At 55.2% G+C, this 22116-nt stretch overlaps 1 protein-coding gene across 1 annotated transcript; it reads right to left on the bottom strand.

Annotated features, from left to right (window-relative positions):
* Window positions 1–2401: 2401 nt before the first annotated feature.
* SERINC4 (serine incorporator 4) lies at window positions 2402–18078 on the bottom strand. Its single transcript, XM_067555397.1, has 12 exons — window positions 18010–18078; window positions 17495–17662; window positions 17148–17326; window positions 16951–17030; window positions 16486–16579; window positions 16086–16297; window positions 12167–12262; window positions 11950–12076; window positions 6093–6165; window positions 5097–5148; window positions 3284–3434; window positions 2402–2685 (listed from the first exon to the last, which is right to left on the bottom strand). Exons 1-12 carry the CDS (start codon window positions 18076–18078, stop codon window positions 2469–2471), a joined length of 1518 nt encoding a protein of 505 aa, XP_067411498.1. The 3' UTR covers window positions 2402–2468.
* Window positions 18079–22116: the final 4038 nt, after the last annotated feature.

Here is a 22116-nt window from a genome sequence, read left to right on the forward strand (position 1 = left end):
GCGAGGCGGTGGGAGAGCGCACATATGCGACTCTTCCCTCTTGACAGACAGCCGGGGGCTGAGAGTGGGCTGGGCTTCGCGTGGCAAGCAAGGCATTCCTGCCTGCAGCCAAGAGTCTCCCACCCCAACACCCAGGGAAGGGCCTGCACTCACTCCGAGTGCTGGGCTGAGCGTGGCTCTCACCTAGCCAGGTGCGGCACAGCTTCCAGCACAGTGGTGCCAGGGATGGCAGCAGTCTGGCAGAGCAGTGATTGTAGGCCTGGGAACGGGGAAGACATGGCTATGTACTGTAACTGGCCCTGAGTTGTGAGCAGACCTCAGTTCCACTCAGAGACCTGCCCAAGTCCTCCTCCTGGCTAGATGAGACGGGGCCAGCCCAACCCCCCTTCGCAGCAAAAGTCCGTGAGAGGGACTGCTGCAGAGGGCAGGGGGTGGGCTGTGGAATGCACGGCTGCCTCGCATCGGGAAGAACTAGTCACAGCACGTTACAGTCGTCGTCTTCGAGTAGCGTGGCCATGTCGGCCCCTTCGATGGCTCTCCAGCAGCTTGGAGTCTCCTGAACTAGGGCTTGCAGGCCCGCCCATCAGCAGCCTGCGTCTGCTCTGGACACGGCGTGAGAGCAGAATGGTCCCGCAGCGTGTGTCCAGATGACATGGGGCTGCCCTGCCAGGGTCCAGTGTGGCCCTATCCCCGCAGCATACCACCGATGGCGCTCATGGGGTGAGCCCACATCCACTGAGGAGGTGTCGCTGAAGCTCTCATACGCCGTTCCGACACAGGACGTTATCCATCCAGAGCTGGCCTGGCAGACAGACCCTGCCCCTTCCTGCGGGCCGCAGAGCACACGCAGGAAAGGCGAAGCATGGCAAGCTAAAAGGCCAGATGTCCCGTGACATCTAGGGTGTGGAGACCCTGTTCTTCTGGGGAGAGTGCAACTTAGGGATAAACCCGGGTAAATACACCCGCTGGGCGACGAACCTGGGGCCTGGTCTACACAACACAGCTAGCGCGAGGCAAGCTGCCTTGTGTTCTGGGGCAGGGTCCTCCGGGAACTGCTGTGATACCCCCGTGAGAGCAGCGCCCCGCGGCAGGAGAGGAGTACACGTGAGCCCAGGGCACTGTGCGGGCCCTGCCTGCTAGGGGGACGGGAGGATGTGCAGATGGCTTGGAAGCAGGTCAGCTCTGAGTGCACCCGGGGCAGGATCCTGCTGGAACCCCCCAGCGTTGTGCACCCCACAGGCCCAACGAGGACGAGCTCCGGCAAGGCCTGGACCAGGAGTGCGCCAAGGACACCAGCCCCACATCTCAGAGCTTCCAGCATAGGTCTGCTAGCACAGACCCCTGCCAGCCCCCACTGCCCATGCCACCAGGGCTCTGCTACCAGCCCACCGCTTTCCCCACTCCCCAGTGCGCTGTGGTTGGCCCAGCTGCCCACTCCTCAACCCCCAAGCCCCTGCCCCTGCACCACAGCAGTTCCTCTGCAGAGGGGGCTGAGCCCCGCCTGCCCAGATGCACCAGTCACCCTCGGCCCGCAGTGATAACAGCCCCTCATCCCACCACCATGCGGGGAGAGGACGGCAGCTGCAGCCTGCGCTCACGACAGCAGGTGGGGATGGTGCGGGTGCAGCTCCCTGGACACATGCGGGCACGGGGGGGCTGGCTCCCCTAGCCAGGGCCTGCAGGAACGTGCACATAGCTCCACACAGCCTCAGCTCAGCGCTTTATGTAGAAACAGTCACCCAGAAGCTACGTACAGCCCCACTCACCTTGCACGGCGTGAGCTGGAAGAAGCGGGAACGTCACGGCAGGGGGGGCAGCCAGGCCACAGCACCACAGGTGGCCGGGGCAGAGCCTTTCAGCCCTCACTGGCTGCTGTCAGTGCCCTCTCCAGGTCAGGCTGGCAGGTCAGGCCGGAGGGGCGTAGGGACTGCCCCGCCCATCCCCCCATTACAGACATACTGCCCAGAGCAGCCCCCAAAATCAGAAGGGCAGGTCAGACTAGCCGAAGCGGCTGGAGACAACCCAGTCCTGTATGTGGGTGCTGAAGTCCAGCTCTGCATCCGAGGCGTCCCTGCTGCTGTTGACGTGCTGGAGCAGTGTCCCCGACCGCTGGTGCTGGAGAAGTTCCTTCCCAGGGGGTTATCGTGGCCCTGAGCCTGAAGGATCCAGCTGGGCTCCTGCCGGGATTGCTCAGCAGTTTCCTAGGGGTGGGTCATCTCCAAGGCAGAGCAGGGCTGATGAGTGCAGCACATGCCAATGTCCGCAGCCCAGCCTGGGGGCTCTTCGGTACGTGGAGCCAGTTCAGAGCCACCTCTGGCAGGCAGGGAGAGCAGCCCGGACACCCCAGTCCTAAATTGGTTGCCTGGGCCCTGTCCCAGCTCCTCCATCTCCACAGCCCTGCACCAGCGGCTGCTGCCAGCGGCCCGGCCCAGTGCTTGCCTAGAGCACCTTGTCCAGCCCCGCAGGGGCTACACGGAGACGCTGATTTGCTGAAGTGGGCGCCGGCGCCTCAGTATGCGCAGGGGCGGGCTGCCCTTCCGGCGCTTGCGCGAGTCGGAGCGGCACAGGGGGCCCAGGAGCAGGCAGAAGTACAGGAGGATGCAGGCCCAGCAGGAGGCCACCTTCACCCAGAACGTTGACCAGCTGCCATGAGTGAAGGTCGTTTCCAGCACTGCGTTCTCGTAGCTGGCGGGAGCGAGAGAAGAGACACTGAGGCAGGAGGAAGCCAGCAGCAGGGCACTCCCGCTGTGCCAGGCCACGTGCAGCCTGGGGCACAGACAGGCTGCCAGGCAGGTCACACACAGGGCAGGAAGCGAAGGATCCACGTGTGACGCACCGTGGAGTCAGTCAATGTCCCCGGGGTTTGACTGACGTCCCGGTGCCTGCCAGTGACCGGGGACCTTGAACCGTCAGCGGTTGTTAGGGCCTGTTACCGTTCAGCGGCCCCTCCCCACATCATGCTGAGGCACTGACATCAGCGCTGACTCAGGAGAAAGGCTAGTGAGCCCCCAGCCCTGTTCCTACAATACAGCATCCCCTAGCACCGCGCTGGGGCAGCTGATGTGGGAGAAGAGCACCCCATTTGCTGCAGCAACTGCTGCTCCTCAGGGCCCCCCATGCACATAAAGGGCAGGCCAGACCTGTCAGCTAGCCTGGGCCAGAACAGGACAAGGATGGGGAAAGGAGCAGCTGGTCTACCCCGGCAGGTGGATCCGCCCTGGAGACAAGTGGGCTCTGGACACGCCAAGCTGGCTGGGGCCACGCGCCAGGGCCAGGGCCTTACCTGAACCAGTTGGTGAGGGTCATCATGACGTAGAGCGAGGCCAGGACGAAGACGAAGTGGAAGGTCGAGTAGCTGTACACCACACGCTCATGCTCGTTGTGGATGATCCTCTGCCCCCCTGTGGGCCCCGCCTCCTGCTCACACGCCCACTCTGCATCCAATGAGAGCACAGTTATCTACAGCCCCCCCCTCCAGTGACCCCTCCCTCTTCTTACATGCCCACTCTGCATCCAATGAAAGCACATGGTTACAGCCTGCCCACTGGTAACTTCTCCTCCTGTTCCCAGAGCACATGGTACAGCCCCTCCCACAACCACTTACTCCCAGGGACAGGAGCTACCAGGTGCAGGGGTGAGGGTGCAGCAGCCTCCAATAACAGCCCTTAACTCCAGACCAGGGGATTTTGACAGGGCTGGAGGGTCCTTTTCTGCTTGGTGCTGGGACGCTGGCTGGATTAGGGGGACCATCCATGATATTATTTAACATCAATATGTCAAATGACAATAATTCATATGAGATCAGCCATGTCCGGGACCATTAGCAAGGTTATAATTTGCTAGGTCTGATGATATGGTTTGTGCATGTGACATGTTTTACTGGAAGTTATGGATATGTTTGGTGTATCTGTAGTTCCACTTGGGCGACTCCCCAGACAGGATGGCTGCAGCAATAAGCTGCTTTATGGCCCATTAAGGAAACTCACAGGAATGATGGGCCCAGGGAGAGAAGCGAGGACTACACCTGATGAGTCACCACAACTTACTTATGTGTGACCCTGAACTCCATCTTATTTCTGCAAATTTCCACAAGCAGCAGCATGGCAAAGGCTAAGGGACATAAAAGGCAGCTGCACCACATATTGACTTAGTCTCAGTCTTTTTCAGCCTTCACCTACCTCTGAATCAACTCATCTACAACTAAAGCTGTGAAACAAAGGCCTGAGACCCATCCAGGTGCTGGATGTACACCAGAGGGACTGTACAATCCTGCAACTCCACAATTCTAGTGGAAACCTGATATATATGGACGTTCAAATCATCTGTATGTATCTGATTGTCTTAATCATTTAACATTTCTCTTATACTTTGTTTCTTTCCTTTTACAATACACCTTTAGTTTTAGTTGCTAAAGGATTGGCTGGCAGCATGGGATTTTGGGTAAGATCCAAACTTATATTAGTCTGGTGCTGTGGCTGACCCTTTGGGATCAGGAGAATTTTTTGGTAAAGAGCACAAAGTTTTAATAATTTATCTCTTTACTGGACCTAGTGGCTGATTGGGAGCCAGAGACTGAAATGCAGTAAAGGGGGCTGTGTATGTTTTGTTGTAGCTTCTTGATAACCAGTGTAAGGAATCAGAAGCACAGTTTGTGACTGATTGGGAAGTCTGGCTTCAGTGTCACCCACCAGTGTTGGGAAAATCTGCTCTCCTTTTGCAGCCTGCCCTGACCTTGGCATTTTCAGGTGGCTGCCCTAGGCATGGACGGGTCACAGGCATCATCTCACTATTTATTAAGGGGATGGATCAGGTTGTGTGGGGGACACAGGTCTGCCCCCCCAACCAGGGAATGAGCTTTCCTGTTGTTCTCATCAATAGGGAAGCGCTGCTGCTGCTACGCAGACTGTGAGAGAGACCAGGCCACGATACATTCGGGTGTGTGATGCATGCACTCTTGGGATAAGCACACGTGCCATGCAACAGAACCCAACCCCCGCAGGACACACTTCCACACCTGAGACTTCATCCTTTGGAGGACAGCGCACACCTAGATCACACCCCGGCCCATGCCCACTTCCCCTGGCCCGTGCACTCACCTCCCAGCTCTTCCCCTGTCTTCTCAGAACAACAGAAGCAACAGGCGGGTTTCTGTAAAGAAAAACGGAAGGTTTGCGGTAGCTGGAAGGGAGCCAGTTATCAGAGCCCTGGGACTGGGCTGGAGCCACCTTGCACAGGGCTGGAATCGGAATCAGAACTGGATGGAACCTAACCAGGACTGGGCTGGGCTGCCTGGGACAGAACTGCTTTGGAGGCAGAGCCAGTTGGGTTCAGCTCCTCAAGGATATTTCATTTCTAACAGTGGGTCATGCAAAGCAAACGGAAGCCCCTTGGCCTGACCGAGGCACTGTCTGCATTCCCCCGCCGGCTGTCGGCTCACTCTACTTAGACAGCAGCCTTCGGGGTGCAGGGCTCTCTCTCACTATGGGTCTGTCTACACTGGAGCTGGTGTAACTGCCAGCTTGGGGGGACCTACCTGCAATAGCTTTACTGGAGCTAGCGTACTAAAAACCGCAGCGTTGCCACCACAGCACAAGCAGCTGTGGGGTGGCGGGAGGGTGCCTGGGATTTCACCCGGGATTGTCCTGGGGTGGCTAGCCCATCCTGCCGGCCCCACAGCCACGGCTACACTCTAGTTTTACAGCACCTGCTTCATCAGAAGTAGCCCAGTTATGTCTCCGTGAGTTGGGCATCACCGCCTCAGCTCCAGTGTAGACAGACCCTGTGGCTCAACAGGGCCTCAGGTGCTACCATGATACACGCAATAGGGACAACAAACAAGCATCTTTCTGTCAAAGAAGGATCCACCCTGACCCTACAGAGCAAACAAAGAAAACACCAGCCATGCTGCGGGGGATGTAGGCAGCAGAGTAGGAATTGGGTGGATTGGGACCTCAAAGGAGATGGAGCATGGAAGTGGGGAGATGGGACAGGGAGAAGATGAGGGAGGAGGACAAGCGAAGGCACAAAGCTGAGATGGGCCTGGGGACCTGGGGACGAGGACCCTGGCAGGCGCAGGTGGAATTCCAACTTACTGTGAACTCAAAGCTATAGACTTTGATCATCCACAGGGGCCCGAACATCTCAGCCAGGTAGGAGGCCTCGTGACTGCAGCAGCAACAGAGAGGCAGAATCTGTAACTCAGCAGCAATTCTCATGTACTGTCTACTCAGCCCGCAGGGACACACCACCCCCATTGACCACTGGGGGTGCTGAGCTGCCCCTGGGATACCCCACCCCACCTAGCACCAGTGGGCGCTGGGATGGTGTTTGCCCTTCTGCAGTGGGCAGGGAGTTGACCATGAAATGACTATTACATTTCCATCTCTCTTTGCAGCCTACACTATTTCATAGCTCTCCTGATCCGTGGAGTCCAAGGCCAGAAGGGACCGTTCTGATCATTTAGTGATGACCTCCTCCCAGGGGTCTGTCCTGGGACCAGGGCTGTTCAACACATTCGTAAATGATCTGGAAAAAAGGGTGAGCAGTGAGGTGGCAACATTTGCAGATGACACAAAACTACTCAAGATAGGTAAGTCCAAAGCAGAGTGCGAAGAGTCACAAAGGGATCTGACAAACCTGGGTGACTGGGCAACAAAAGGGCAGATGAAATTTGATGTTGATAAATGCAAAGTAATGTACACTGGAAAACAAAACCCCAACTATCCATATAAAATGATGGGGTCTACATTAGCTGTTACCTCTCAAGACTGAGATCTTGGCGTCACTGTGGCTAGTTCTCTGAAAACATCCACTCCATGTGCAGCAGCAGTCCAAAAAAAAAAAAAAAAGCTAACAGAATGCTGAGAAACGTTAGGAAAGGGACACATAATAAGACGGAAAATCTCGTATTGCCTCTTTGTAAATCCATCTTGAATACTGCATGCAGAGCTGGTCGCCCCATCGCAAAAAAGATATATTAGAATGGGAAAGATACAGAAAAAGGCAACTAAAATGATGAGGGGTGTGGAAATGCTTCCATATGAGATTAATAAGACTAGGACTTTTCACCTTGGAAAAGTGACAACTAAGGGAGATATGACAGAGGTCTATAAAATCATGACTGGTGTGGAGAAAGTAAATAAGGAAGTGTTATTTACTCCTTCTCATAACACAAGAATTACAGGTCACTAAATGAAATGAATAGGCAGCAAGTTCAAAATGAAGAAAAGGAACTATTTCTTCACAGAACACACAGTCAACCTGTGGAACTCCTTGCCAGAGAATGTTGTGAAGGCCAAGACTATAACTGCGTTCAAAAAAGACCTAGCTAAGTTCATGGAGGATAGGTCCATCAATGGCTATTAGCTAGGCTAGGCAGGGATTGCTGTTTGCCAGAGGCTGGGAATGGCTGACAGGACGGATCACTTGATGATTATCTGTTCTCTTCATTCCCTCTCAAGCACCTGGCATTGTCCACTGTCAGAAGGCAGGATCCTGGGCTAGATGGACCATTGGTCTGACCCAGTATGGCTGTTCTTATGTTCTGCATAGCGCAGACCAGAGAACTGACCTAAAACGATTTCCAGAGCACAGCTTTCAGCAAACCAGTCAATCCTGATTTAAAAATTGCCAGTGATGGAGAATCCACCACAACCCTTGGGAAATGTTCCAATGGTTAGTTACCCTCACTGTTAAAAATGTGCCCCTTATTTCCAGTCTGAATTTGTCTAGCTTCAACTTCCTCTTTATGCATCCCAGGATGGCATTAGCCCTTTTGGCCACAGCATCACACTGGGCGCTCTTGTTTACCTGATTATCCACCATGACCCCCAAATCCAGAGGCAACGTGTAACTGTTGTTAGTGGGGGGGGGGAACGTGACTGCCCCATGCATCACCTCTGGATCTAGAACAGATGTTTTCAAACTGTGGGGTGCACCCCCATGGGAGGTTTGGAGGAATGTTGGGGGGGATGAACAGAGACACCAGGTGGCTCAGGCCAACCCTACACAGCTGGGCTTGGGCCAGCCGCGAGTCTGGGGGTGGAAATGGCACTTGCTCCCCAAAACCTGGCCTGAACCAAAGCTGTAACTAAATGGAAGGCAGAAATCTGGGGGGAAAGAGGGGGAACGTGACCCCATGCCCCCCTCCCCCATCACCTCTGTCCAAATTTTTTTCAGTCACTGCTTCCCAGGGTAGAGTCGCCTCTCCTGTAATATGGCCTACATTCTTTCCTCCTGGATGTATACATTTACCTTTAGCTGTATCAAAATGCGTATTATTTATTTGTGCCCAGCTTATCAAGCAGTCCAGATCGCTCTGAATCAGTGACCTGTCCTTTTCATTACTTACCACTCCCCCCAAGTTTGGGGTCTTCTGCAAAACTTTATCAGTGAAAAGTTTTCTTCCAGGTCATTAATAAAAAGGTGAAATAGCATAGGGCTAAGTGCTGGTCCCTGCAGCACACCACTAGAAATACACCCACTTGATGGTGATTCCCTGTGTACCGTGACATTTCCAGACTTATCAGTCAGCCAGTTTTTAATCCATGTAACGTGTGCCATTACATCAGCACTATTATCTTTATCAACCAAAATTCGTAATCTTATCAAAGAAGACATGAAATCAGATTGACAAGATCTATTTTCCATAACCCTATACAGGGATCCCTTCCCCCGCCAGTGGAATGCACCCACCTCTGGGGGTGGAACACAGGACGGGTTACCATTATATTTAAAAAATAAGGGACTGTTTTCTTAGCATCCCAACCCCTCCTGATGATGATGATGGCGACTATCATCATCATTATTAATAATGATACTAAGCTGCGCTCACCTACATTCAGTAGGGGTGTTTCTTGCTGCTTTTTGCAGCACCCAGCAGCTCCCGAACTTGTTGTACAGAGATGAAGAAATAAGGGATGTCGCTTGTAATAAGGGACTCGTGGCAGCCCTACGCTTACCAGCATACAACATCAATGCACATATCCCAATGGCTCCAAACCAAAGCACAGGCAGAATGGACTCAAAAGCCAAGTAGAGTTGGACCTTGCAAAGGGAATTAAAACCAATAGTAAAAGGTCCTATCGCCACATAAACAGGAAGAGAACCAAGAAAGAAGAAGTGGGACTGCTAAGCACTGAGGTTGGGCTGGAGGTTAAGGATAATCTAGGCATGGCCGAATATCTAAACGAATACTTTGCCTCCATTTTTAATGAGGCTAATGATGAGCGTGGGGATAGTGGTAGGGTGGCTAATGGGATTGAGGATATGGAGGTAGAAATTACCACATCCGAGGTAGAAGCCAAACTCGAACATCTTAGTGGGACTAAATTGGGGGGAGGGGAGAGCGGATAATCTCCATCCAAGGATATTAAAGGATCTAGCACATGAAATTGCAAGCCCATTAGCAAGGATTTTCAATGAATCTGTAAACTCAGGGACTGTCCCATATAACTGGAGAACTGCTAACATAGTTCCTGTTTTTAAGAAAGGAAAAAAAAAAAAAAGTGATCCGGGTAACTATGGGCCTGTTAGTTTGACCTCAGTAGTTTCAAAATTTTTTCCAAGAGTTTGCAAAGAGAAAATAGTTAAGGATATTGAGGTTAACGGTAATTGGGACAAAACACAACATGGCTTTACAAAAGGTAGATTGTCCCAGACCAACCTGATCTCCTTTTTTGAGAAGATGACAGCTATTTTAGACAAAGGGAATGCAATGGATCAAATTTACCTAGATCTCAGTAAGACATTTGATACGGTTCCACATGGAGAATTATTAGTTAAATTGGAAAAGATGGGGATTAATATGAAAATTGGAATGTGGCTAAGGAACTGGTTAATGGGGAGTCTACAATGGGTCATACTGGAAGGGGAACTGTCAGGCTGGAGGGGGGTTACTAGTGGAGTTCCTCAGGGATCGGTCTTGGGACCAATTTTATTTAACCTTTTTATTACTGACATTGGCACAAAAAGTGGGAATGCGCTAATAAAATTTGCGGATGACACGAAGTTGGGCGGTATCGCTAATACAGAGAAAGACCGGGATATCCTACAGGAAGATCTGGATGACCTTGTAAACTAGAGTAATAGAAATAGGATAAAATGTAATAGTGGAAAGTGCAAGGTCATGCACGTAGGGACTAATAATAAGAATTTCTGCTATAAACTGGAGACGTATCAGCTGAAAGTGACAGAGGAGGAGAAGGACCTGGGTGTATTGGTTGATCACAGGATGACTATGAGCCGCCAATGTAACGTGGCCATGAAAAAAGATAATGTGGTCCTAGAATGCATCAGGCGAGGTATTTCCAGTAGAGATAGGGAGGTGTTAGTACTGTCCTCATCTGGAATACTGTGTGCAGTTCTAGTCTTCCATGTTTAAGACGGATGAACTCAAACTAGAACAGGGGCAGAGAAGGGCGACTAGGATGATCCGAGGAATGGAAAACCTGCCTTATGAGAGCAGACTCAAAGAGTTTGGCTTGTTTAGCCTGACCAAAAGAAGGCTAAGGGGAGATATGATTGCTGTCTATAAATACATCAGAGGGATAAATACCAGGGAGGGAGAGGAGTTATTTAAGTTCAGCACCAGTATGGACACAAGAACTAATGAAGATAAACTGGCCATCAAGAAGTTTAGACTTGAAATTAGACGCAGGTTTCTAACCATCAGGGGAGTGAAGTTCTGGAACAGCCTCCCAAGGGAAGCAGTGGGGGCAAGAAACCTAGCTGGCTACAAGACTGAGCTTGGTACGTTTATGGAGGAGATGGTGTGATGGGACAGCCTAATCTGACATTGACTGATCTGTGACTGCTGGTGGTAGATATGCCAATGGCCTGTGAAGGGATGTTAGATGTGGTGGGTTCTGAGTTACTACAGAGAATTCTTTCTTGGGTGTCTGGCTGGTGAGTCTTACCCACATGCTCAGGGTTTAACTGATGGCCATATTTGGGGTCGGGATGGAATTTCCCCCCCAGGGCAGATTGACAAAGGCTCTGGGGTTCTTTTGCCTTCCTCTGCAGCATGGAGCACGGGTCACTTGCTGGTGGATTCTCTGTACCTTGAAGTCTTTAAACCATGATTTGAGGACTTCAGTAACTCAGCCAGAGGTTAGGGTCTATTACAGGAGTGGGTGGGTGAAGTTCTGTGGTCTGCGTTGTGCAGGTCAGACTAGATGGTCATAATGGTCCCTTCTGACCTTAGAGTCTGTGAGTCTATGAGGCGAGGAGACCAGGGCTAGCAGCTCTTCACTAGATGTCTGCACAGCAGCGTAATGGGGGTAAGCAGTGAGACCCGCAGTTCTATCTCCTATCTGGAGAGACAGCAGCTCAAGCACTGCAGCACTCCCTGGGCATGGGGCCGGCACCACGACTGAGTCACCATACAACTCCTCGGAGCACTTGGCCGTTGCTTGGCCACCTCCCCTCTCAGGACTGAATCAAATCAAGCCCAGTTAGCCCATGAGGCCTGATGAAGCCAGAGCCCTCGGTAGCACTACAGGGTTTAGTTTATCCAAGAGAGGGGTAGGAGGTGACCCAGCCCGAGGGCAGCAAGGCAGAACAAGCTCCAGGGGCTGGCAGCTGAAGCCAGACTGGAGAAAAGGCACACACGTTACCCAAGGAGGGGCATTAACCATCAGAAGAAGGTCCCCGGGGCGGTGGTAGATTCTTTAAATCCTGCTTGGGCGTCTCTCCCCAAGAGCTGCTGTAGCTCAGCAGGCAGTGATGGGCTGCGCATGGACTGCTGGGGAGGGTCTCTGGCCTGCGCTGGGCAGGGCAGACTGGGTGGACACAGGGATCCCTTCCGGCCTTAGAATCTATGACATTTCAGATGCTCCGAAGTGGAAACTTAGCCCCAGGCTCTGTGGGAACCTGCCCCCACCTCCTCCTGACCTGCCTCAGATGGTCCTGCCATCTGCAGCTGAGCACAGGCGTGATGAGCATACGCACCACGCCAAGAGAACACAGGCATACATGATAGTGGCTCCCACGATGGCAACCGTGGTGTCCTCTGTCTGCAGCCCATCCTGACTGACGCTAGGGAAGCAGATGGTGAGGTTCTGCCCCTGGTAGAGCACTGCAGAGTGAGGAGAAAGCGAGACAGGCAGTGAGGTGCAGCCTGGCTCCACGTTTCCTTTCCGAGGCCGCTGGCCAGGGATGCACTGACCTCTCTCGGGCGGGCGGCTGGACAGAGCCGAGAAGGTCAGATACATGACGTAGCAGCTGATGATCGACGCCTGCAGGAGACCCGAGTGGGGCTGTCCTGCATGGAGAAGGGAGAGTCGGCTGCTGCCCACACTGTCCTGATGGGGGAGGACTGGCCCTTCCACACCCCCAGCACTGCCCCACGCCAGTCCTCCAGCCGCTCCGCAGCCTGCTGCCCAGCTTCCCAGACAGGGCTGAGGCCAGCTGGGGAAGGCTGTGCACACATGAACAGCCGCTATGCTTGCACACACGCGCACATGCAAATGCACACGGCTTCACTCTCTCACACACACACACACACACACACACACACTCGCACATACGCATGGCATCATTCGCACACAAACTCGACATCACTTGCACACACACGCTGTTGCTTGCTGTAATGGTCTCCCCTTGGGGTTTGTAGGGAAGCGTGGCCTAGTGGTCCAGGCCACAACCTGTGACTGGCAGGAGGGCAGTGGGGATTACCAGGGCCCACCAGCGGGAGAGAGAGGGAGATACGTCCCTTTCTCTGATTATCTGTGCGCTGGGTCCTCCCTTCCCCCACGGAGGCCCTTTTGGGGCAGCTGTGCCAGAGACTCTAGGCCTGCCTCTGCTCGGCTTCATGCTGCTGGAGCTGGGGCTGCAGATCTGTTTTCTTCCCACTCGGCTGCCAAAGGAGCTGTTTCTTTCCCTTTTAAACACTCCACCAGACAGAATATTTGCCGTAGGTGTGGCGGGGCGAGGCTGGCTGAGCCAAAATAATCCCTTAACCCCTTGTTGCCGAGTGTGGGGTTTGCACACCCCCTCCAAGACCCTCCCCCTCAAGATGGAGCTGGGGATGGAGCCGGGATGGAGCCATCAGATGGCTGCCCCCTTCCCTGGAGAAGTCAGCATTCGGTGGCTTTGCTGGCTCAATGCTGCATTTGGAAGATGTAGGGCTGCGGGACGGACACCAGCGCATCAGGCGGGGCTCTGTGTCCTTCATGGTGTGTAGCTGTCTCAGTGGGGCATGGTCAGTGACAAGCTTGAATGGGTTTCCCAGAAGATCACATCAGAGCGAATCTACGGCTCATTTTACCGCCAGGCCTCCTCCTCCAGGACAGAGTAGGCCTGTTCTCATGGGAGCAGTTTGCAGCTCAAACAGAGCACCGGGTGACCCTCCCCCTTTATTCCCCAGATAAAACGGTGCCTATCCCACAGCCAAAGCACTCAGCAGCAAAATGAATTCCTTGGAGAGGTCCAGGGAGAATAGGACAGGCTCTGTACATAGGAGTTCCTTCCAACTTTGAAAGGCCTTTTCACAGGCCGTGGCCCAGTGTACTTTCTTGGGGCTGTCTTTTGTGATGAGATCTGTGAGGGGGGCTGCGACCGTCGAAAACCTCGGTACAAACTGGCGGGAGTAGCCAGCGAGTCCCAGAAAACTTCTGACCTGTTTCTTGGTGGCAGAGCCGGGGGGTTCCTTGAGGGTCTGGACTTTATCTAGAAGGGGCCAGACCTGGCCTTTCCCCAAAATGTATCCCAGATAGGGGGCTGCTTTTTTCCCTGTTTTACATTTTGCAGGGTTTGCTGTTAATCCAGTCTGCTGCAAAGACCGGAGCATGGCCGCAACTTGTGCCAGGTGTTCCTCCCAGGTTTGGCTGTAGATGACAACGTCAGCGAAGTAGGCTGTGGCATACGGAGTTATGGGGCTGTAAACCCTGGTCCATAAGGCGCTGGAACATCACAGGTACCACGTGGAGTCCAAAGGGCACACTTTGAAACGGGTAGAGGCCGAATGGAGTGGCAAAGGCGTTTTTTTCTTGTGAGTCTGGTGTGAGCGGGATCTGCCAATGCCCTTTGTTAAATCCAGCGTGGTGAGATACTGTTGTGCCTTGCCCAGTCAGTCTAATAGTTCATGCACAGGGAGCAGGCTTCAAATGTGGAGATCGCGTTGACCTTCCTGAATTTGATGCAAAACCAGAGAGCGTCACCCAGCTTTGGGACTAGTACAACAGGGCTTCGCCACTCACTGTGGGATTCCTAATTGAACCAAGCTCCAACATGGCCTGGACGTCCTGCCTCACAGCTTCACGAAGGGGCCGGGGCTTCTCCCGGACAAGCTGTCCAGGTCTGGCCTGGATGTGGTGGTGTGTGGAGGTGGGTCCTTCCTGTTGGGAGGAGAACACCACTGGGAAGGCTTTCACGAGGCTCTGAACCTGGGCCCTTTGTTCAGGGCGAAGTTGTTCCCCCACTTGTACAGTATCTGGGGACAGGCGCTAGGCACTTGGGGCCCCAGTTCTGGTTCAGGGGGGTATAGGGTGATGAATAGGCTTCTCATTCTTTCCATGCCTTTAGTAGGTCGCTGTGATAGATCTGGGTGGACTTCTGTTTGCTGGGCTGTCTAACCTCATAACTGACTGGTCCAATTTGGTGCACGATTTCACAGGGCCCTGCCACTTGGCCAGTAGCTTAGACTCTGTACTTGGGAGTAGCAGGAGGACCTGATCGCCTGGCCTGAAGGTGCGCACTCACCTCCCTCGTTATGGGAGTCTTCCTGGGTCTATTGGGTGGGGAGGAGGTTTTCTTTGGTCAAGTTCCCACTGTCTCAAGTCTCCCCCGGAGTCTCAACACACATTGGAGGATAGTTTGAGCTCCAGGCGTTTGTCCTGGCCACATCTCCCAGACCACATGGAGGATTCCAAGAGCTCAAAGACGTTGAGCTCAAAGATGTTTGAGCTGTCGTCAGTCCATCCTCCCTTCTCTTGGGTGGGTGATGCCCACATTCCCCACCACTCTGTAATGGCCCCCTTGGGGCTGGTAGTGAAGCATGGCCTAGGGGTCCAGGTCACCACCAGGGACTGGCAGGGGGTTGTGGGGAGGGGATTGCCAGTGTCCAGGGTCCAGCAATGGGAGAGAGGGGGAGATACGTCCCTTCCTCTGATCATCTCTGGGGTGGGTCCTCCCTTCCCTCAGCAGGGGCCCTTCTGGGGCAGCTGTGCCAGGGACTCTAGGCCTGCCTCTGCTCTGCTCTGCGCTGCCGGAGCTGGGGCTGCGGCGCTGCTTTCTTCCCGCTCGGCTGCCAGGTGAGCCGTGTCCATTTTAATGCTCCACCAGACGGAGCGTTTGCTGCAGGTGGGGCAGGGCTGGCTGGGCCCAAAAAACTCCCTTAACCCCTGGTTGCCCAGTGTGGGGTTTGTACACCCCGTCAGACTTGTGCGCGCGCGTCTCTCACACACACACACACACACACACACACACACACACACACACACACACAGCATTGCTTACACACATACACACCGAGCTTTGTACACTATCGCTTGCACACACACACAGTTGCTTGCACGTGCAGACCCAGCATTGCTTGCACATGTACACATTAACATGGCTTCAGACCTGCACACACTGTCACTTGCACATGCACACAAGGCATCACCTGCACGCACACACACACACACACACACACGGTGTCACTCACATAGGCGCACACACAGCATTGCTCGCACATGTGATCATGGCTTCACTCGCACACGCACACTGTCGCCTGCACAAGTATACACAGTGGCGCTTGCACATGCACACGTGGCATCACTCGCACACACGGTCGCTCATGCACACACGGCATTGCTCACACGTTGCCTCAGGAAAGCGAGTGATGACCAGACCAGCACTACAGCTGAGAGCTCTGGTTCGGTCCCAACCCTGGGCCCTGGAGCCACCACCCCCTCCTGGGGGCCCAGTGAACAGTCCACCCCCAGCCCTGTGCAGCCCAGTCCAGGCCCTGATTATAGCCGCCCGCCCAGGAAGGTGTTGGAAAGAAAAGCAGCAGCCCCAAGCCAGCGCCGCTCCCCGCACCAGCATCCACAGCAGGATGGCCAGTCTCAGGCGGGGCGGGACCACGCCCGCGGGGCACTCACGGAGCCGGACGCAGGGCGTGATGGAGATGAAGGACATGAGCCCGCAGAGGCTGAAGTTGAGGGTGAGCAGGGCCTTGTTGAGCAGGCAGCCAGCAGGGTGGGTGTAGTACTTGTACAGGAAGGAAAAGGCAACGGAGGCGACGGTGTAGAAGGCCAGCGTGGCCAGCAGCACGGCCAGGTACCAGCGCTTGTCCTGGGACGCACCCGTCAGCCTGCAGGGGAGCGGGAGGGGCTGAGCGAGGGGCTCGTGCATGTCCTGCACAGTCCCCAGAGGCAGTGGGAAAAGCCAGCGCTGCAGAGGGGCTAGAAAACGACACCAGGGAGTCGTCGTTTCCCCCCCGCCATCCCCCGACTCTGCCCCAGAACAGCCACCGTGGGAGCGCGGTGGGAGCAGACTCACCAGTTCTTGTTCCAGGTGTGGGCAAAGGCCGTGATCAGCACCAGCTGGATGAGGATGAAGGCAAAACCGCCACAGACGCCCACGTAGTGCCAGGCTGTCAGAGGCAAAGCAGCGAGAGAGGGAGCAGGTCAGACGCGCCTAGCCATGGCCGCGCCAGGAGCAGGGGCTTGGGCAGCTGAGCGAGGAGGTGAACCCGGGGGGGGGACGGACTAGCTCACTGGGCCGAGATGGAGACAAGGGACACACGGGACACCTGCCTGTGGGGCACCAGCTCCAATCCAGCCCCAGAGCAGGGACTGGCTGGCTCAGGGGGGCAGGGAATGGGGCACGGGTCTTTCCGCTCTATGGGGTGCTGGCTCTGATCCAGCCCCAGGTCAGCAGCAGCTGAAGGCAGCTACTCTCCTGACTGTGCTGCTGGGCCCCGGCTGAAGCGTGGTGCAGACTGCATGTGTCCGTGGCCGGTACCTTGGATGAAGCGGTCATCGGGGATGAAGAAGGCGGCTGCACAAAGCCCGACCAGAATCAGAAGCTTCAGGAACCAGAACCTGCAGTAAAGATCGGAAGTCAGGGAGCCCAGCCCCTGCCCCCCATCCAAAGGCCCTTCCTGCTGGGGCCAGCTGCAGCCGGTGTGCAGAGCCAGCCTGCGGGCCGGGGTCTCTTACCCGTTGTGCAGCAGGGCGCGGAAGTTGCTGCTGGCTTTCACGTTGATCAGGAAGAGGGCCTGCGCCAAGTAGAAGCAGGCGGTGCCGAAGCAGACCCTGTAGACTGCCGAGTAGCCCACCAGGATGTCACAGTCCAGGCCCCGGGGCAGGTGCTCGCACAGCAGGGCGTAGAAAGGCACCTGCCGAGGGGGAGAACAGGAAGGGATCAGCCGGCGCACAGCCAGGCTGCCAGCCCGGCGAGGGGCCATGCAGGCCCTTGGGCTCGCTCTGCGGGGCAGCGCCGAGCCCAGGTGGTGTAACCAGCCCCCTGGGCCAGCGGGACGGGACCCCGCGCCAGGGCCACTCACGTTCTCCTTGACGGCGTCAGAGACGGTGCTGGAGAGCATGAGGCAGCACACCGCTGAGGCCAGCAGGTGCAAGAGGGTGTAGAGGATGCGGCTTCCCGTGGACACCTTAATGCTGGGGCAGCAGGAGCAGCAGAGGCCGCAGGGGGCCGGGCCGCAGCAGCAGCAGATCTGGGGGAGGAAAGGCAGCGGGGTCAGGGAGCGGCGAAGGCTGCAGGCAGGGGCTGGGCTCTGTGAGAGGCGTGGGGAGGACGGGGACACCGTGGGGCTGGTGGGGCTGTGAGAGGCGGGGGCACCAGCCCGCGTGCTCGGGGGTCCTGGACAGCTCCGTGCGGACGCTCACGCACCGGCCTCACCAGGCCAAACTGGCACCAGGCCTGCCCCCAGGATGGCCGCCCCAGTGGGCCAGGGCGTTGGGGGTGGAAGGGGACTCCACAGCCAGAGCATCGCGGAGGCCATGGGCCGAGCCAGGCGCAGAGTGGCGGGGAAGGGAGCCGGAGCAGGCCGGCGGAGCTCACCTGGGAGAAGAGCACCTTCACGAGGCAGCTGCAGGGACGGCTGCGCCTCAGCACGGGCCGGAGGGACATGGTTGGCGGTGCCTGGCTCCGGCCGCGCCTGCAGCAAGGGGGCCCTGCTCCTCCGGGCATGGCAAGGAGGCAGCTTAGGGACGGCTCACGTTGGGGCCGGTGCCAGCAGGAGGGCCTGTCCTGGCCCAGATGGGCCCTGGCCCTTCCTGTCCTGGCCCAGAAGAGGCCCACGGGGTGTACTCAGGTCTCTGCCTCCCGTGTCTTCCCTGGATGGGTCCCTGCCGAATGCCGAGTGCCCAGGGGAGCTGAGCTGAGCTGCTCCTTCAATGGGATTAGCAGGGGATTGGGAAGCTCAGTCTCCGGCCAGCCCTCACCATCTGTCCCTGCTGGGGCCGGGGGCAGCGCTGCAGAGCAGAGACAAGCCCAGGACGCTCAGGAGGGGATATCCAGGGCTGCATAGGCCTCTTGCCCCGAGCTGATGCCACGTGGAGACACAGAGCTGCCCCGGGCCTCAGCCAGCAGCTGATCCAGGCCCCATGGTGCCTCTCCAGCAGAACATGGCCCCCTGCTCCCTAGTGCAGCCCCCAGCACTGCCCTGCCCTGTCCAGATGGTGCCCCCATCCCCTGGGCTGCCTAGACTCCAGCGGTGGGCACTGGATGCAGCGAGCTCCTCGTCACAGAACGCAGAGCTCTCCCGGTCGGCCAGAGCAGCAAACCAGGCTCCTGACCATGGCCAGGGCAGGGGCCTCGACAGACGCTTTTGCTGGTCTGTCTTTGTGGAAGCCTCACTGACAGGAGTGTGAGACGTGCTGACAGCATGGCCGTGACTGGGGGGCTGTATTGCTAGCCAGCGGGAGCCGAAGGGCTAAAATGCTGCTGCGGGGCAAAGCAAAGCAGGAGACCTGAGGGTGTGTCACTGCCTGGCTGGGGTGGTACGAACAGGCACTAAGGACTGGCTGGGCCCAGCCCGTACAATGGGGATCCGGAAAGACAGTGGGAGCCCCACGGACTGGACAACTGACACCTGACAGCAAGAGGCTCCTGCCAGGTGGAACCTGGGAGCTCAGGTGGGCTCTGCACAGGTGGACAATCGACCAAGAGGTGACAGGAGGCTGGCATAAGAACTGGGCTTGCAGAGCCGGTAGCTCTCACCTGGGACTGACAGAGAAAGAGAGCGCCAACATGGATTTTACAGCAGCGTGGCTGGACGGGACCCTGACTGTGGCCAGTCTGAACTCTGAACAGCCCATAGGAAGGGTCAAACTGAGTCAGACCAATGGTCCTTCTAACCCAGTATCCGATCTCTGACAGTGGCCAGTGCCAGGTGCTTCAGAGGGCGTGAACAGAACAGGGCAATTATCAAGAGATCCACCCCTGTTGTCTAGTCCCAGCTTCTGGCAGTCAGAGGTTTAGGGATCCTCAGATCATGGGGTGTGTCCCTGGCCGCCTTGGCTAATAACCATTGATGGACATATCCTCCATGAACGTGTCTAGCTCTTTTTTGAACCCAGTTATACTTTTGTCCTTCAACTTCCCCTGGCAATGAGTTCCACAGGTTGACTGTGTGAAGAAATACTTTCTTATGTTTGTTTTAAACCTGCTGCCTATTGATTTCATTGAGTGACCCCTGGTTCTTGTGTTATGTGAAGGGGTAAATAACACATCCTTATTCACTTTCTCCCCACTCCTCCCCAACAAACTGTGTTCATCTTTGTGTCAGATAATTCTGCTCTTTACTACGCTTTCAGTCAATTTGCCTGGTACTGAAGTGAGACTCACCAGACTGTAACTGTCGTAACCTTTGCTTCTCTGTGCCGATCTCAGGACTTTCCAGTACCCTGGACCGTGGCCATTTGACTACTAAACCTGCTCTGTTCTGAGAAGACTGCCTGATATCACCGCTGACACTTGCTAAGAACGCTGACCCCAGAAGAGGTAAGACTCTCTGAACAGGAGCCAACCTCAGTTGGCATTGCTGAGCAGAGCTCATGGTAAGAAGCAAAAGTGCTGGAGCCTGAAGGCTTGGTCTTGGAGGCAGGGAGATCTCCTGTGGAAAGGAGTGCCCCCATGGGAGTCTGACACATGGAAGCGTTCCTCAAGACACTGTCTAGCCGTGGGGGCATGGCAAAGTCCACATCAGGTTCTTTCACTGGATGCCACCCAGCAGTTACCCACTCGTGCCAGTGGAGAGCAGCCGCACTGAGCACAGGGGCCAAGTTCTCCCTTCCTCGTGGGAGATGAGCTGTTGAGAGCACACAGCATCGTCCCACTGACGGCTCAAGCTGTGCTTGCAGCAACACCGTCCCGCCTGTGACAGCAGCAGTGCCAGTAACGAGGTGGAATAGTAACGTAGTACGGGCCTGGCCCAAAGCCCATTGAAGACAGTATCGCCATCTGCCCTTCCCTCCCATCCACCACTTTGTCCTTCGCCAGTGCCCCAGCGTCAGCGACTTCTCCTCTCAGCCTGCTCCTCCCTGCTCCCTCTTCCCGTAACACGGTCGTCGATTCTCTGCATTCTCCACCCTCGAGTCCTTCGCCCCCTCTCCCATCCCACGGCCCCCTTAGCTTTTCCCCATCGTCTGTGTCCTCCACTGCCACATTTGCACAGCAGAACATCTCTGGCAGTTGTCCTGTGATCATGCTGACTTTCTCCACTACAATTGCATTCTCTCCTCCTTCAATGCTGCTGTCACCCTAGCCAAGCACCTTCACTTCTCTGCTCAGATTCCCGCCTGTGCAGTCCCCCCCATCTGTTCACCACCTTTGACTCCTTTGTCAAACCTCCCCCATCCCCACCTCCCTCCCTACACTGGATCTTAATGATTCTCCCCCACTCCCCATGAGAAAAATTTGATACGACTTGTCTGCCTTCCCTTCCACCCTCCACTTTCCCCATTGCCCCGTCACTGACACAGAAGCTTTTCATCCTCTGGCATCGTCTTCTTAACCCCTCAGCCCACCTAGGAACCCCACCCAGCTCCCAATCTCCCTTTCACCCACCCTCCCCTGCGGCCATTGTCCTGAACTGCAAGGTGGGGTGAGATTCTGAAGTCTGCTGCAAGTCTCCACTGGTGCTGGAAACCAACCATGTGGCGTTCGTGGCACTACACAGATTATCAAAGGCTCCAGGGATCTCAGGATGGACCTGCAGAAGGGAAAGGCCAAATGATCTTCTCCATGATCCTGCTAGTCCCATGACTGAGGGAAGACAGAAAATCCTGGAGGTGGCCATTGGCTGCGTGACTGGTGTGAGGCTGAAGGTTTTGGATGTGGGGAACACTGAACCACATTCCAGCAGCAGAGGGGCTGTACAAACGGGACAGCCTGCATCTCACAGGGAGGAGGAGCAGCAATCTTCTGGGTTGGAGACTAACTGGCACAGCCAGGAGGGCAGTAAACTAACAATGCAGGGGCGAGGGCCAAGGGAGCGAACCTGATACAAACACACGTAGCTACTCCAGAAACCCCCGGTGCTGTGAACGTACTAACTGACCAAGGCAAAGAACGTGGACAGAAGGTTTTCAGTGGCTGATAGAGCAAGGCTATGAAGCTGGGGAACAAGCAGGAGGAACTGGAAATTCTCACTGAGGAAGAGAAAGTGATTAACCAGTGATTACTCTCTCTCTCTCTCTCTCTCACACACACACAGACACAGACACACACAGACACACACACACACTGCTTCAGAAGGGTTAATTTCCCCAAGCTGAGGACAATTATAAGTGAAATTAATTGGGATGAAAAATGTAGACAGAAAAATGTGAATGAACAGTGAGAGCTCTTTAAAGAGTTTATTACATGGCTGAAAAGACACGATTCCACAACAGAGAAAGAGGATAACTTTGGTTAAAACCCCATCCTGGCTCAGAGAAGTGAAGGCAGCAATTAGAAATAAAGCGATATGTAACAAATGGGAAAATAGAAAGTAGATACCAATCAATATAAACTAGAAGAAATTAAGTGCAGAAAATTGATAAGGGAAGATAAAGACATCATGGAAAAAATCCATGTCTGGCAGGCTAAGGACTACAAAGTTTTTTAAATATATCAGAAGAAAAAAACTCCTAATAATGGCATAGGCCCATTACTAGGCGGAGA

The sequence above is a fragment of the Emydura macquarii genome, unplaced genomic scaffold, assembly GCF_026122565.2.
Source record: "Emydura macquarii macquarii isolate MOO-44397 ecotype Brisbane River unplaced genomic scaffold, CSIRO-AGI_Emac_v2 contig_1644, whole genome shotgun sequence".
NCBI classification, from domain to species: Eukaryota; Metazoa; Chordata; order Testudines; family Chelidae; genus Emydura; species Emydura macquarii.

Coding starts and splice junctions, on each gene's coding strand:
- SERINC4 (XM_067555397.1), bottom strand. CDS start 18,078: ATGTCCCTCCGGCCCGTGCTGAGGCGCAGCCGTCCCTGCAGCTGCCTC. Junction 17,663..18,009: donor TGAAGGTGCTCTTCTCCCAG/GTGAGCTCCGCC, acceptor TTCCTCCCCCAG/ATCTGCTGCTGCTGCGGCCC. Junction 17,327..17,494: donor CTGACGCCGTCAAGGAGAAC/GTGAGTGGCCCT, acceptor CCCCCTCGGCAG/GTGCCTTTCTACGCCCTGCT.